The sequence below is a fragment of the Heterocephalus glaber genome, unplaced genomic scaffold, assembly GCF_053883595.1.
Source record: "Heterocephalus glaber isolate CG9 unplaced genomic scaffold, H.glaber_assembly_v1.0 deba00001861, whole genome shotgun sequence".
Taxonomy (NCBI): domain Eukaryota; kingdom Metazoa; phylum Chordata; class Mammalia; order Rodentia; family Bathyergidae; genus Heterocephalus; species Heterocephalus glaber.
This window is the reverse complement of record NW_028258501.1, coordinates 762,942-776,777: the sequence shown is the minus strand read 5'-3', so window position 1 is coordinate 776,777 and position 13,836 is coordinate 762,942. Positions and strand designations below refer to the sequence as shown.

The 13,836-nt window shown below is 40.8% G+C and overlaps 1 protein-coding gene across 1 annotated transcript in view; it reads left to right on the top strand.

The window, feature by feature from the left end:
• The first annotated feature begins 7,842 nt into the window (after positions 1-7,842).
• Tex28 (testis expressed 28) overlaps positions 7,843-13,836 on the top strand; it is a 30,384-nt gene continuing 24,390 nt past the window's right edge. Inside the window, exons 1-2 of the mRNA XM_021252333.2 lie at positions 7,843-7,908; positions 10,345-10,444. Coding sequence (XP_021107992.1) covers positions 10,433-10,444 — 12 coding nt within the window. The 5' untranslated portion in view covers positions 7,843-7,908; positions 10,345-10,432. The remainder of the gene's footprint in view (positions 7,909-10,344; positions 10,445-13,836) is intronic.

The window sequence follows — 13,836 nt, the reverse complement described above, 5'->3', positions numbered from 1 at the left end:
CCCTCCGCACAGACGCCCCCCCCCCCCCCCCCCGCCACGCGCCCCACGTTCACATGCATCTTCCCTCACGCGTCCAGGTCAATGGGTTTTGGATACTTGTCACCTGCAAACTCAACATTATGCACAATCATGCCACTTTTTAAATATCTTTTCTTGCACTTTCAGTCCCAAAGGGGCTCCCTCAGGGTGGGTATAGGGTCTCCTTTGGGGTGATAAGAAAGTTCTGGAACTAGAAGACTTAGTGCCTTGAAGCGGAATGATCCAATCAAATCGGCAGCACACACTGACTCCACAATTGGAGCCACCACGTGGATGCTGACTCTACTCCTTTTTAGAACCTTCTGTGAGGCGAGCCTGTTGTGCTGCAGAGGTAGCCTGAGTACGACGCCGGCCTGTGACTTGAGCGGGGAGCCTGCCTTCAGCAAGGCCTTGTTTCGGTAGAATGTTGTCCCTTTCTGTCTGAAGTGCCACATCGTAGGGCATGCCTCTAGCTGACTTCACAATGTCAGTTTCAGCGATCTCCCCGTGACTGTGTACGGGTCTTCCCCGTGTGTCCCATTAAACCCACTCGCAGTCCAAGCCCTCACATCTTAGCTCGGAAGCGCCTCGTGCCTGCGACCCGACCCAAGGGCCCCACATCTTTGCGGGGTCTAAGGGAGTTCATTTAAAATTTTCGTAGATGCTGCCGAGTTGTGCGACAAAAACCCGAACCTATTTATCTTCTTCCTTCTAGAGTTACCGGATCGCTGACTTCCTCAGAGCAGTGGATATTAGAAGTCTTTTTAGTGGGTTTTTTCTTTTTTAGTGGTTTTTTTTTTTTTTTTGTACCGGGGATCGAACTCGGGTCGTTGCGCTTGCGCAAGCAGGCGGCGAAACCACTGAGCTAAATCCCCGGCCCCTTTTAGTGGTTATTTTGATGAATGAGAAAATACTATTTAATGAATGCTTCGTTATACAAATCACTGATTATCTCGCAGTGGTGCAGTTTTTCCAAATGTTGTCATTTGCGATTTGTCCTATTCTATTGGTCCGTTACTATTCTTTCTGGTTTTTATTATTTATATAGGATTATTTTAGCATACTAATTTGTGAGAGTTCCTTACATAGAGTATGATGTTGATTAGCCCTTTATCTATTACAAATACTCCAAGTCTTTTTTTCCTCAACCTGCTGTTTTTAATGGTAAAGATAAACTTTATTCTTAAGAAAAAACAAGTGTTTATACCAAAATGTAACTGTTCATTATTTTTAACTTTGGGGGTGTCTTCGCCATACAGAACACTGTAAGAATTTTAGGTAATAAAGTATGTGACTGTTTGGGCCGGAGATTTAGTTTCAGTGGTGCCCCTGCCTGCCACACAAGTGTGAGCTCTGGATTTTGATCTCCGGTACTGAAAGAAAAAAAAGTATGTAAACGTTTTCTTTATAATATTTTAGTTTGACTCTTGCTCAGAAAAACATGTTTTGTGTCCTTTTCATATTTTTAGAGTTTTATCTCTTATATTAATTTTTTTTTTTGGTACTAGGGATCGAACCCAGGACTTTGCATTTGTAAGGCAGGTGCGGTGCCACTGAGCTAAATCCCCGGCCCATCTTATGTTAATTCTTTATTTTGTCTGGACTTTATTATTGTGTATAAGGTAAAATAGCATCCTAAACTACGTACTATTTTTCAAGTAGCCTATTTTCCCAAGGCCCTGCTTAGTATTGTAGGTTTTTTTGGGGTTTTTTTGGTACTAGGGATCGAACTCAGGACCTTGTGCTTTCGAGGCAGGCTGCGGAACCACTGAGCTAAATCCCCGGCCCCCCTGCTTAGTATTTTAAAAAAATATTTCTCTTTGGAATCAGTTAATTTAAGGTTTGTAACAAATTCCAGTTAGGTTTTTTTATTGTGATTTCGTGGAACATATACATTAGGTTTCTCTCTTTCTTTCTTTCTTTCTTTCTCTTTCTTTGGTTTTGGTTTTTTAAGATAGAGTCTCATCATGTACTTCAGGCTGGTCCTAACCTCACTATGTAGGCCAGGCTGGCCTCCAACTTGCCTCGATCCTTCTGCCTCACTCTCCCAAGTGCTGGAATTACAGGCATGCACCAACATGCCTGGCCTATCGATTAGTATGGAGAGGGGTGGAGTATTTAAAATAGAGATATCTCCCAAGAACATGATATATAGGCATTATTACATGGTAATGGCATCTTATTTTATATGTTCTATTTACCCTTAGGTCTTATTTCTTTTTCTTCTTCCATTTCTACCTTTTTAAAAAAGTCATGAGTGTGGGAAGTAATGATTACATTCATCATGCTGAGTAGATACATGTGCATAACAAATCTTAATTCTTTTTTCATCCCCTTTCCCTCTTCTCTTCCCCCCCCCCTCCATCTCTTGGTACCTTTGCCATTTGCAAAATATCTATTTCCCTGTTTCCTATTATCTTTTATTTTGCTCTTTAGATTTATACTTCAGGTTTCTTATTTAAGAGAAAGCATGCGTTATTTAAGCTCATGTGTCTGATTTATTTCACTTAACATTAACGTCTTGAGATGCATCCATTTTTCTACAAATGACTCAAATGTACACTTTATGCCTGCGTGGTACTCCACTGTGGATAAACAACACATTTGCTTTAGCCATCCATCTGTGGATGGACATATGAATGAACCACTTCCAAGATTTAGCCATTGTGAGCTGTGCGGCTATATATATATGAGTGTGCTCTTATCACTGTATTACAATGTCTTTAGTTCTTTTTGGGATACACCTAGAAGGGGAGCAGCTGGGTCAATGGGATTTCTACTTTAGGTTTTTGGGGAGTCGCCACACTGATCACCATGGTGGTTGTATTAATTTACACTCCCACCAACACTGGAGGAGGACACCTTTTCCCCCACGGCCCCGCCAGCATTTCTTGGCTTTTTTTTGTTTTGTTTTGTTTTTTGTTTTTGTTTTTGTTTTTATTTTTGGTACCGGGGATCGAACTTGGGACCTTGTGCTTATTTCTTGGCTTTTGAGTTTGTGATGATGGCCATTCTTTCTGGAGGAAGATGGAATTTCAGTGTTGTTTTAATTTGCCCTTCTCGAATGGCCAGAGATGCTGAACATTTTTCATGTATTTATCAGCCATTTGTACTTCTTTTTCTGGGAGGTGTCCATTCATTTCAGATGCCCTTTTCTCATTGGCTCTTTAGTATTGGGGGAGTCTAATTTTTTTGAGTTCTTCATATAATCTAGATACTATATAGATACTAGATACTATATAGATACTAGATACTAGTTATTTGTCTGAGGAATAGATGGAATTTTTTTTTTTTTTTTTGGTACCGGGGATTGAACTCGGGTCCTTGCGCTTTCGAGACAGGTGGTGGAACCACTGAGCTAAATCCCCGGCCTTTTTTTTGTTGTTGTTGTTTTTGGTGCCGGGGATTGAACTTGGGTCCTTGTGCTTGCGCAGCAGGTGGCAAAACCACTGAGCTAAATCCCTGGCCCCCCTTTTTTTTTTTTTGACAGGGTCTCACTATGCAGTTCAGGCTTGAACTCGAAGTGGTCCTCCTGCCTCAGCCTCCCAAGTGCTGGGATTTAGAAAAAATTGTTCCCATTCTGTAGGTTGTCTCTTCACTCTATTGGTTGTTTTCTTTGCTGTGCAGAAGCTTTTTAATTTTTTTTTTTGGTACCGGGCATCGAACTTGGGACCTTGCGCTTGCTAGGCAGGCCGTGGTGCTACTGAACTAAGTCTCCAGCCCAGAAGCTTTTTAAGTTGATGTGATCTCATTTGTTGATTGCTACTATTACTTCTTGTGCAGTTGGGGTTCTGTTCAGAAAGTCCTTGCCGGGTCACATGACCAAGGTCCCAAGTTTGATCCCCAGTACCAAAAAAACCCCAAAAAACCAGAAAGAAAGTCCTTGCCTACCCCTCTGACTTCAAGAGTTGTATGTATTTTATGTTCCCGTAGATTGTTTTAATACCTCGGTTCACAAACTTAATTCTTTCCATGATTCTAGTTGCAAACCAAATTGAATGAGAACTGAACTAAATTTCCCCACAAGGTCAACACTGAACCTAACCATTGAATTTGATTGGGTTCTTGTCCAGTTCACTTTGTGACCAGAATCATGGAAAGAATTTTGTGAACCAAGGTCTTTGATGCTTTGATTTTATTTCACTGCATGGTGAGAGGGGTCTAGATTCAGTTTCTGCACATGGATACCCAGTTTTCCCAGCACCATTTGACAAAAAGGCTGTCTTTCCTGCAGTGTATGTTTTTGGTCCCTTTGTCAAAGATCAGACTGCTGAATGTCCCTGCTGTTTCTGCATCCTCTATTCTGTTCCATTGCTCCACAGATCTGTTGTGTCACCACCGTGCTTGTTTTTTTTCAGTACCAGCGATCGAACTCAGGACCTTGCACTTGAGGGGCAGGCGTGTCATGTCGTCACTGAGCTAAATCCCCCGCCCCCACCACCATGCTTTTTTTTTGGTACCAGGGATCAAACTCAGGTCCTTGCGCTTGCACAGCAGGCGGCGAAACCACTGAGCTAAATCCCTGGCTTTTGAAGCTATTGTGTGTGTGTGTGGTTTTTTTTTTTTTTTTTGGTACCAGGGATCGAACTCGGGACCTTGTGCTTGTGAGGCAGGCGCTGGAACCACTGAGCTAAATCCCCGGCCCCGAAGCTATTGTGAATGGTATTGTTTTCCTCATTTCTTTCTCGGGTGCATGATTGGTATAGAGGAACACTATTGAGTTTTTGATGTTGATTTTGTATCCTACTACCTTGCTGAATTTTGTTTATTAGTTCTAAGAGTCTTTTGGTGAAATTCTTTGGGTCTTTTGTGTAAAGAATCATGTAATCTGAAAAGGAATAGTTTGACTTATTCTTTCTCTTGACTGAATGTTTTGGCTAAATTTTTGACTACTTTATTGAACAGGGGTGAGAGTGGACGTTTTTATCTTGTTCCTGATTTTAACGCAAAGCTTTCAGGTTTTTCCCATTTAGTGTGATGTTGGCAGTGGGGTTGTCATAAATGGCTTTATCAGTTTTGTTTTGTTTTTTGGTACCGGGGATGGAACTTGGGTCCTTCCGCTTGTGAGACAGGTGGCGGAACCACTGAGCTAAATCCCCAGCCCCAGCTTTATCAGTTTGGAGTAAGGTCCTTGTATACCTATTTTTGTCAGAATTTTTTGTGAGTAGATTTTGGATTTTGTCAAAGGCTTTTTCTGCATCTGTTGAGATGATAGTGTGATTTTTTTTCCTTGCTTCTTTTATGTGATGGTTTACATTTATTGTTTTTTTGTACGTTGATGGTCACATAGGCCGCTTCCAAGATGTAGCTATTATGAGCTGTGCTGCTATAAACATGGGTGTGCATGGATCACGGTAACATGATGTCTTTAACTCTTTCAGGAAGATGCCTAGAAGGGGAATAGCTGGGTCAAATGGAATTTCTAGTTTTACATTTTTGGGGACTCTCCACACTGATTTCCACAATGGTTATACTAGTTTATATTCCCACCAACAATAGACAAGGGTTCCTTTCCCCCAACATTTGTTATTAGTTGATTTCTTGATGATGTCCACTCTTTCTGGAGTGAGATGCAATCTCGGTGTGGTTTTAAATTGCATTTCTCTAATTGCCAGTGATTTTGAACATTTTTTCATGTATTTTTTTGCCATTTGTACTTCTTCATCTGAGAAATGTCTGTTCATTTCAGATGCCCAATTTTTTGATTGAGTGTTTAAATTTGGGGGGGGGTCTAATTTTTTTGAGCTCTTTATATATTCTAGGCAGCACTCCTTTGTCTGAGGAGTAGCTGGCAAAAATTTTTCCTGTTCTGTAGGTTGTCTCTTCATTCAGTTGGTGGCTTCCTTTGTGGTGCAGATGCTTTTTATTTTTATTTGGGTTTTTGAGAGAGGGTCTTGCTATGTAGTTCAGGCTGGCCTTGGACTCACTGTGTAGCCAGGCTGGCCTTGAACTCTCGATGATCCTTCTGCCTCAGCCTCCTAAGTGCTGGGATTACAGTGTGTGCCACCATGCCCAGCTATTTGATAAAAACCATGCCTTTTTTTTAAATCACTGTAGCTTTGTAGTATAATTTGAAGTACAGGATTGTGATGCCCCCTGCCTTGCCTTTGTTGGATTGCTTTTGCTACTCTAGGTCTCTTCTGGTTTCATATGAATTTTAGGATTGTTTTCTCTAGTTCTGTGAGGAATGCTATTGGTATTATTCTTATTTTTCTAGGCCCTTGAAGTGTGTGATTAGGTTATTTATTTCTGTTTTTCTGATGTGAGCATTCACAGCTATAAATTTCCCTCTTAGGATTGTTTCATTGTATCCTATAAGTTCTAGTGTGTTGTATTGGCATTATCATGTGATTCTAGGAACTAATTTCTTCCTTAATTTCATCTGTGACCCATTGATTATTTAAGAGGGTATTGTTTAATTTCCATAATTTCTTTTTTTTTTTGGTACCGGAGATCAAACTGGGGACCTTGCGTTTTCGAGGCAGGAGGCAGAACCACTGAGCTAAATCCCTGGCCCAAATTTCCATAATTTCTTTGGGTTTTTTTGTTAGAGATTTCTAGATTTGTTGCACTCTGATCTGATAATATGCATGAGATAATGTAAATTCGTTTTTTTTTTTTTTGGCTTTTTGAGACAGGATCTTGCTGTGTAATTCAGGCTAGCCTTGAACTCACTATGTAGCCCAGGCTGATTTCAAACTCATGGCAATCCTCCTGCCCCAGCCTCCCGAATGCTGGGATTACAGGTGTGCACCATCACGCCTAGCCTCTTCTTGTATTTATTTAAGCATGCTGTATGAGATAAATATGTGGTCTATTTTGGAGCAAGTTCCATATGCTACTGAGAAGAATGTGTATTCTGTTATCATTGGGTTGAACAGCCTGTAGATACCTGTTAAGTCCATTTGTTTGAAAGTGTAGTTCAACTCTTGATATCTACTGATTTTTTGGTCTAGTTGATCTGTCTGTTTGAGGGGTATTGAAGTCCTTCACTGTAATTGTGTTGTTGTTTATCCCTTTTTTATGTCCAGTTGTGTTTGTTTTATGAAATTAGATGCACCAGTATTTGGTGCATATATATTTATAATTGTTACCACTTCTTGTTGAATTATTCTCTTAACCAATATATAGTGAGCTTCTTTGCCTGTTTTGATCAGTTTTAGCTTGAAATTCACTTTTTCTGATAATAAGATAACTACTCCTGCTTGGAAAAATAAATCCCACATCCCCAGAAACCAACAAAGAAAAAAAATGAGTCCAAACAGTTTCTTTGCATGTTTTAATGGAGTAGTTTCGTTCCAGAGCCTGTAGTATTGGAATCCTCCAGGTATGGGGGAAGGATGGTGAGTCACAAGTAGGGCCTGTTTTGTTTCCACACTCACTCTTTTGTGTGTGAATGCTGAGTCCTGCCCCACCTTTCCTGCTGGGCATGGTCGGTCAATGGTGTCTGCCCAGTTTCCCTGTCTTTCCGTGAGCCCCAAGTCACTGCTATGGGCTCATGAGGTGCCTTCCTGTCCAGCAGCCCCTCTGCCTGCACACCTCAGGCTGTGGCAACCGTCCAGGCCAAGGTGTATCCCTGATCACGTTGGCAGGTGGAGAGGCAAACAGACCACTGAGCTCTGTGCTGGAAGTAGGCAGCTGGGTGGTGGAGTAGGGGTCAAGCAGTCCACTGGATGTAAGGCCAGCACTTTCAGGCCCAGCCCCTGGGAAAACAGTGCTCAACTGGCCTGGCTTCTCACCATGGAGGACAGGACCACCATGTGCTTCCTGGTCTGAGCTCGCTACTGCTTTAACTTCTCAACAGGTCTATGTCTAGCCTGTGCCTGCACCCTCTCTGCAACTGTCTCCCCCTCAGTTACTGCCGGAAGATGACTACAGAAACCCTGAAGTGTAAGTTGTTCTCTGATTTCTCATTCCCCAAGTAGCTCAGTCTTAAACAATTAACTCCTTCCCCCAAATGGCTTCTGATGAATCACACTCAGTTAGGGGCACTGGATTAGATTTCTTCTACTCTAGCTTACCATGTGAAAGGAGTTACTTTCAGAATAAAACCCCATGCTGTTTTTGCAGTGTTCAATAACCATGGGCTTTTCTCAGGGCTTGTGCTGCTGGTCTCTTATTTCTCCTGGGGCTGCCAAGCTTATCCAGGCTTAGCTTGCGTTTGTGGCTATAGGCCTTCCACCCTGGGAGCCGGGATGCATTCCAGCTTGCTTCCTTCTTTTCCCTATGTTGTGTTCAGTTTCTTTGTGATTTTTAGTTTTCTTGTTAGCTCTTTCTTAATTCCTGGCACACTTCTTCCTTTTCTCTTGTGTGATGTGTCATGTTTCATGTGTCATGAGTTCAGGTCCTGGACAGACTGTGATATGCTGTCAGATTTCACACCACCATCTTATTTCTCCTTGTTTTTTGAGATGGGGGGGGTCTGTCTTTGTTGCCCAGGCTGGCCCAGAACGCCTGGCCTCAAGTGAGCCACCTGCCTCAGGCTCTCAAGTAGTGGGAATACAGGCATTGGCCATCATGACTCCTTCCCCCCCCCTTTTTTTTTAAGTCAAGCAAGTTTCATTTTTTTACCCCTAGGTTATTTGGATGTCATGTATCTGGTTTTTGTTCTCCTAGTGGTTATCTTTAAATTTTTCACTAGCATATTTTCCCCTCAAGTTTGAGTTTTATATTGTATATGTAAAATTCCCTCCTAGAACAAGTCATAGTCATATCTTTATTTTTCCTATTTACAGCTTGCTCTGTAAGTGATTAGTTTTTGCATTTGTCAGTGGTATACATGAGTGTAGCTTAAAGCAGAGAGCAGCAAACTTTTCAGTAATAGGCCAGGTAGTATTTTAGCCCACATGGTCTTTGTCATAGCTAATCACTCTCATTTGCGGTAATGCCCTCCTTGTAGCATGAACGCAGCCATAAGCAAGAGGGAAATGAAGGAGTGTGGCTATGTGCTAATAAAACTTTGTTTATGGACACGGAGATTTTGAATTTCATATGATTTTCCCATGTTATGAAAAATATGCCTACTTTTGATTATTTTCAACAATTTAAAAACATTAAAACCATTCCTAGCTCTGAGGCCATACAGAAATAGTCAGTGGGTTGCTGGGTGTGGTGGCGCATGCCTGTCATCCCAGCACTCGGGAGGCTGAGGCAGGAGGATCGCCTCAAGTCTGAGGCCAACCTGGGCTAAATCGTGAGTTCAAGGCCAGCCTGGACTATAAAGTAAGACCCTGTCTAAAAAAAAAGAAAGAAAAAAAAAAAAGAAAAGAACTAGGGAGTGGGCCTTCAGAGTGTTGTCTTCAGTGCATTTTCTGCCAACCCTAGTTCAAAGCCTTACGTACGTATACGTCTTTTATTACAATACAGTTAGTAATTCTCAGCTGATATGCTCACCTGATATCCACTCTGCAGAATCAACCACTTTCAATCCTTTTTAGCTCTTTGTCTTAGCAGTTCTGTAAACAATTTGTTTATAATGCCATTCTCTGTTTTCATATATTAGGAATTATTGGTTGCCTTCTCACAATCAAAGATGATGATGTAGCTCTTTCACCTGGCCCTCCCTAAACACCACGCCTCTCTTCCCCAAATTCTACTATGGTACATGAAGATTTCAGTTAGGGCATTTCTTAGTGGTTAGCAAGTGCATGGAAACACTACTCACAACTGAGTAATTACTGTGATTCCTTTTCCTTTCTCTCCCAACTTTTTTGTTTTCCTTGGAGTCAACGCTTGTACTCCCAAAGCCCTTTTGTTTGTTCTGTGGTGCTTAATTGCTAGTTCAGCACTTCCCCAGCTGTCTAAATCTCCTATCCATTTGGTCAAAGAGCTCCAGCATTTTAGTAGTTTCATTCCCTCGAGCTCTGTTGGAGCTTCTTGACTTGCTGTTCAGGCCTGCTGCCTATCATCCTAGACATGGTGTTTACCTCTGTATTGGCTTGAGATCCCATTTTCACTTCTCTGGTTGTGATGGTGCAGTATCTAAAAAAATAAAAAGAAAAAGAAAAAAAGAAGAGGTAAACTGAGTCCTCTCATGTCTGAACATCTCTTTAAACTCACATTAAAAGCTGTAGCTATAGCTCAGTGTTAGAATGCAAGTTTACTATGTGGAAGGCTTTGGGCTCTACCCAAGCTCCATAAATAAAAACAAAACCTTCCTAAACTCACAATTGATGGTTTGTGTATAGAATTCTAGGTTGGAAAATCATTTTTCCCTCAGAATTTTGAAGGCATTATTTTATTGTCTTCTAATTCCTTATGCTGTTCCTGAAAAGTCTGAAGACACTCTGATTTCTGATTGACTGTCACCTTTTTTCTCTCCAACAGTTTTTCTCTCAACATATTGAAGAAATTATTCAGCCATCTCCTGGATTTCACTGATGATATTGAGAAGTCAACTTGCCGTCTAACCATCATGATTTTCCAGGTAATCAGCTTTTTTCCTCTGGCTGCTTTTAATATCTTATGTCTAGGTTTGGATCTGCTTGCTTTTCCTACTTGGGATTTATTGGGCTTCTCAAACTTGTAGATTTATGTCTTTCATTAGTATTTGAATATTCTTGGGGAGTATCTCTCCAAATATTGTCACTACTTCATTGTCTTCTATCTGTGGCATAGCGATGAGATTTTTTTTTTTTTTTTTTTTTGGTACCGGGGATCAAACTCGGGTCCTTGTGCTTGCGCAGCAGGCAGAGAAACCACTGAGCTAAATCCCCAGCCCTCTTTAGTTCTGTTCCATGATTGATTTGGTTTTTTTGTTTTTTGGTACGGGGGATCAAACTCAGGACCTGAGACTTGCGAGTCAGGCACTGGAACCACTGAGCTAAATCCCTGGCCCTATGATTTATTAATATATTCTGCAGTTATTTCAGATCTGCTATTGAATCCATATATTTAACATTTCAAAACTTTTTTTTTGTACTGGAGATCGAACTCATGACCTTACACTTGCGAGGTAGGCGGTGGTGCCACTGAGCTAAATCCCCAGCCCTTTCAAAACTTTTTAAAATTGGAAAGCTGGCATATGTACCTAAAAGTGCAGAAAATATCAACATATATTTTGAACAATAATGAAAATATGAATACATATTTACTATTCAGGTGAAGCACCCCAGCCTCCATGTTTCCTCCCACCACAATCTCCTCTCATCCTAGTAGGGACCCCTGTCCTGACATTTATGCTATTCATGTCCATGCTTTGTCTTTGTAGCGTCGCCAGCTGCTAGGCATCTCTACACAATATTACTTAGTTTTACTTGCTCTTGAAATTTATATAAACAGAACCATATGTGGTGTGAATTTTCCTGTTTGGCTTCTTTCAACATTGTGCTTGTGAGATTCATTCATGTTTCCCATGGCAGTAGCTCCTTTCCTTTGCTATATAGTAGTGTGTTGCTGAATATTTAACAATTTACTTGTGTTTTCTGCTCTTGGTGGGAAGGTAGTTTGTCATAGTTTGTCATAGTTACTGGGAACATAGGTGACCAGTCTGTAGGGATATTGCTGACAAATGCAATAGCTGGGGCATTGTGGTATGCACGTCTTTTGATTTATACTCCTACTTAATGCTTTCCTGCAGGGGCTGCACCAGTTTGTTCTCCCAGAAGTAATGATTGAGAGTTCCTATTGCTCCATATCCTTTCCAACATTTATTACCATTAGTTTGTCTGAGTTTTGCCAATTTTCTGGTTGTGTAGTACTACCACACTGTGTTTTTGAAATTGATGGATTGAGCTGGGAGTGGTGGCACATGCCTGTAATCTCAGCACTTGGGAGGCTGAGGCAGGAGGATCACCACAAGTTCAAGGCCCACCTGGAATATGTAGTGAGACCTCATCTCAAAAAAGAAAAAAAAAAGATGGATAATTTACATATAATACAATACACAGAACCAAGCTGTCTATTACAACATAGTCACTTCTGACTTGCCACCAGGAGAGCATTTTCAGATGGCAAATTGTCATGAAAGTGCTTACACTTCCAGAGCAGAAACAGAAGAGATGCTGCACCTGCTCCAGTCCCGCCTACCTTTTCCAGCGCCTCATCCTCCCCTCTGCCTGATTTGCCATCTTGATTTACAGGTGAGAAACTGAGCCTCAGAGTGGTTTCTTGTTCAAAGTCTCAGTGTAATAGAGGCAGGATGTGAGCTGGGTTCTATTCAAAGGCAGCGTTATCCCTCACCATGTGAAAGACTCATTTACAATGGAATTTTCTTTTATTCTTTTTTATTTTTTATTAGTACATGTTTGTGATACATAATACATTCATTTTGGGGAGTTGATACCTACACATATTGCATCTTAGTCCTTTTTAATTCTTCTTGCCCTCACCTCTCTCTCCTTTCCCTCTATTCTTAGATCCCTTCCCATCTGCAGAAGGTCTACCTCTGTCTTCTATTGTCTGTCTTTTATTTTGTTTTTTAAGTTATTTATACACTGAGTTTCTGAGTGTATTTCTTTCTAAATATAAGATAAACCATGTGACATTGAAGCTTGTGTGTCTGGTTTATTTCGCTTAACACGATAGTCTTCAGGTACATCCATTTTCCTACAAATGTCAAGTTTGTCCTTCTTTATGGCAGAGTAGTGCTCCATTGTGTGTAATAACACATTTTCTTTATCCATTCATCTGCTGATGGACATATAGGCAGCTTCCTAGATTTAGCTATTATGAGTTGTGCTGCTATCAACATGGATGTGCATGGATCACTGTGGCGTAGTATCTTTAACTCTTTTGGGAACATACTGTAGCACGTAGAAACTGAATAGCTGAGTAAAATGGGATTCCTAACTTTGGTGTGTTTTGGACTCTCCATACTGATTTCCATAGTGGTTGTACTAGTTTACATTCCTACCAACAATGAAGAAGGTCTCCTTTTCCCCACCACTTAACCAGCATTTCTTATTTTCTGAGTTTGTGATGATGGCAATTCTTCCTGGAGTAAGGTAGAATCTCAATGTTGTTTTAATTTTCATTTCTTGTCTGGGCATGGTGGCACACACCTGTAATCTCAACACTCAGGAGGCTGAGCCAGGAGAATTGCCTAGAATTTGAAGCCAGCTTGGGCTACATAGTGAATTCAAAGGCAGTCTGGACTCCATAGCGAGAGCCTGTCTCAAAAAAGAAAATGTTTAGATTTTTGATTTGTTTTTATTTTATTTTAGTACATGGTGAGAATTATGGGTCTAGATTTAGTTACTGCATGTGGATAACCAATTTTCCCAGCACCATTTGCTAAAGAGGTTATCTTTCCTTTTAGGGAAGTGATGGCAAACCTTTTAGAACTTTCAATGATACAAATAAGCTACTGGGTCACGTATGCCATAGGTTTGTCACCATTGCTCTAGGTTTTTGGCCCCTTTGTCAAAGATTAGACTGCTGAATGTGTCTGGGGCTGTTTCTGCATTCTCTGTTCTGTTCCACTGATCTGTGTGTCTGTTTTGTGCCAGTACCATGCTGTTTTTATCACTGTAACTTTGTAATATGACTTGAAAACTGGGATTGTGATGCCTCCTACTTTGTGCTCTTGTTGCTCAGGATTGCTTTTGCTATTTTGGGCTTCTTCTGGTCCAATTTAAATTTTAGGATTTTTTTTTCTGATGAATGCCATTGGTATTTTGATTGAGATTGCATCAAATCTATGTATCAGTTTTGAGAGTATGGCCATTTTGACTCTATTGGTTCTGCCTATCTAGGAACAGGGGACGTCTTTCCATTTTCTGATGTCCTCTTCAATCTCATTTTTCAGAGTACTGTAGTTTTCATTATAGAAATCTTTCACTTTCTTGATTAGGTAGATTCCTAAGTATTTGATTTTTT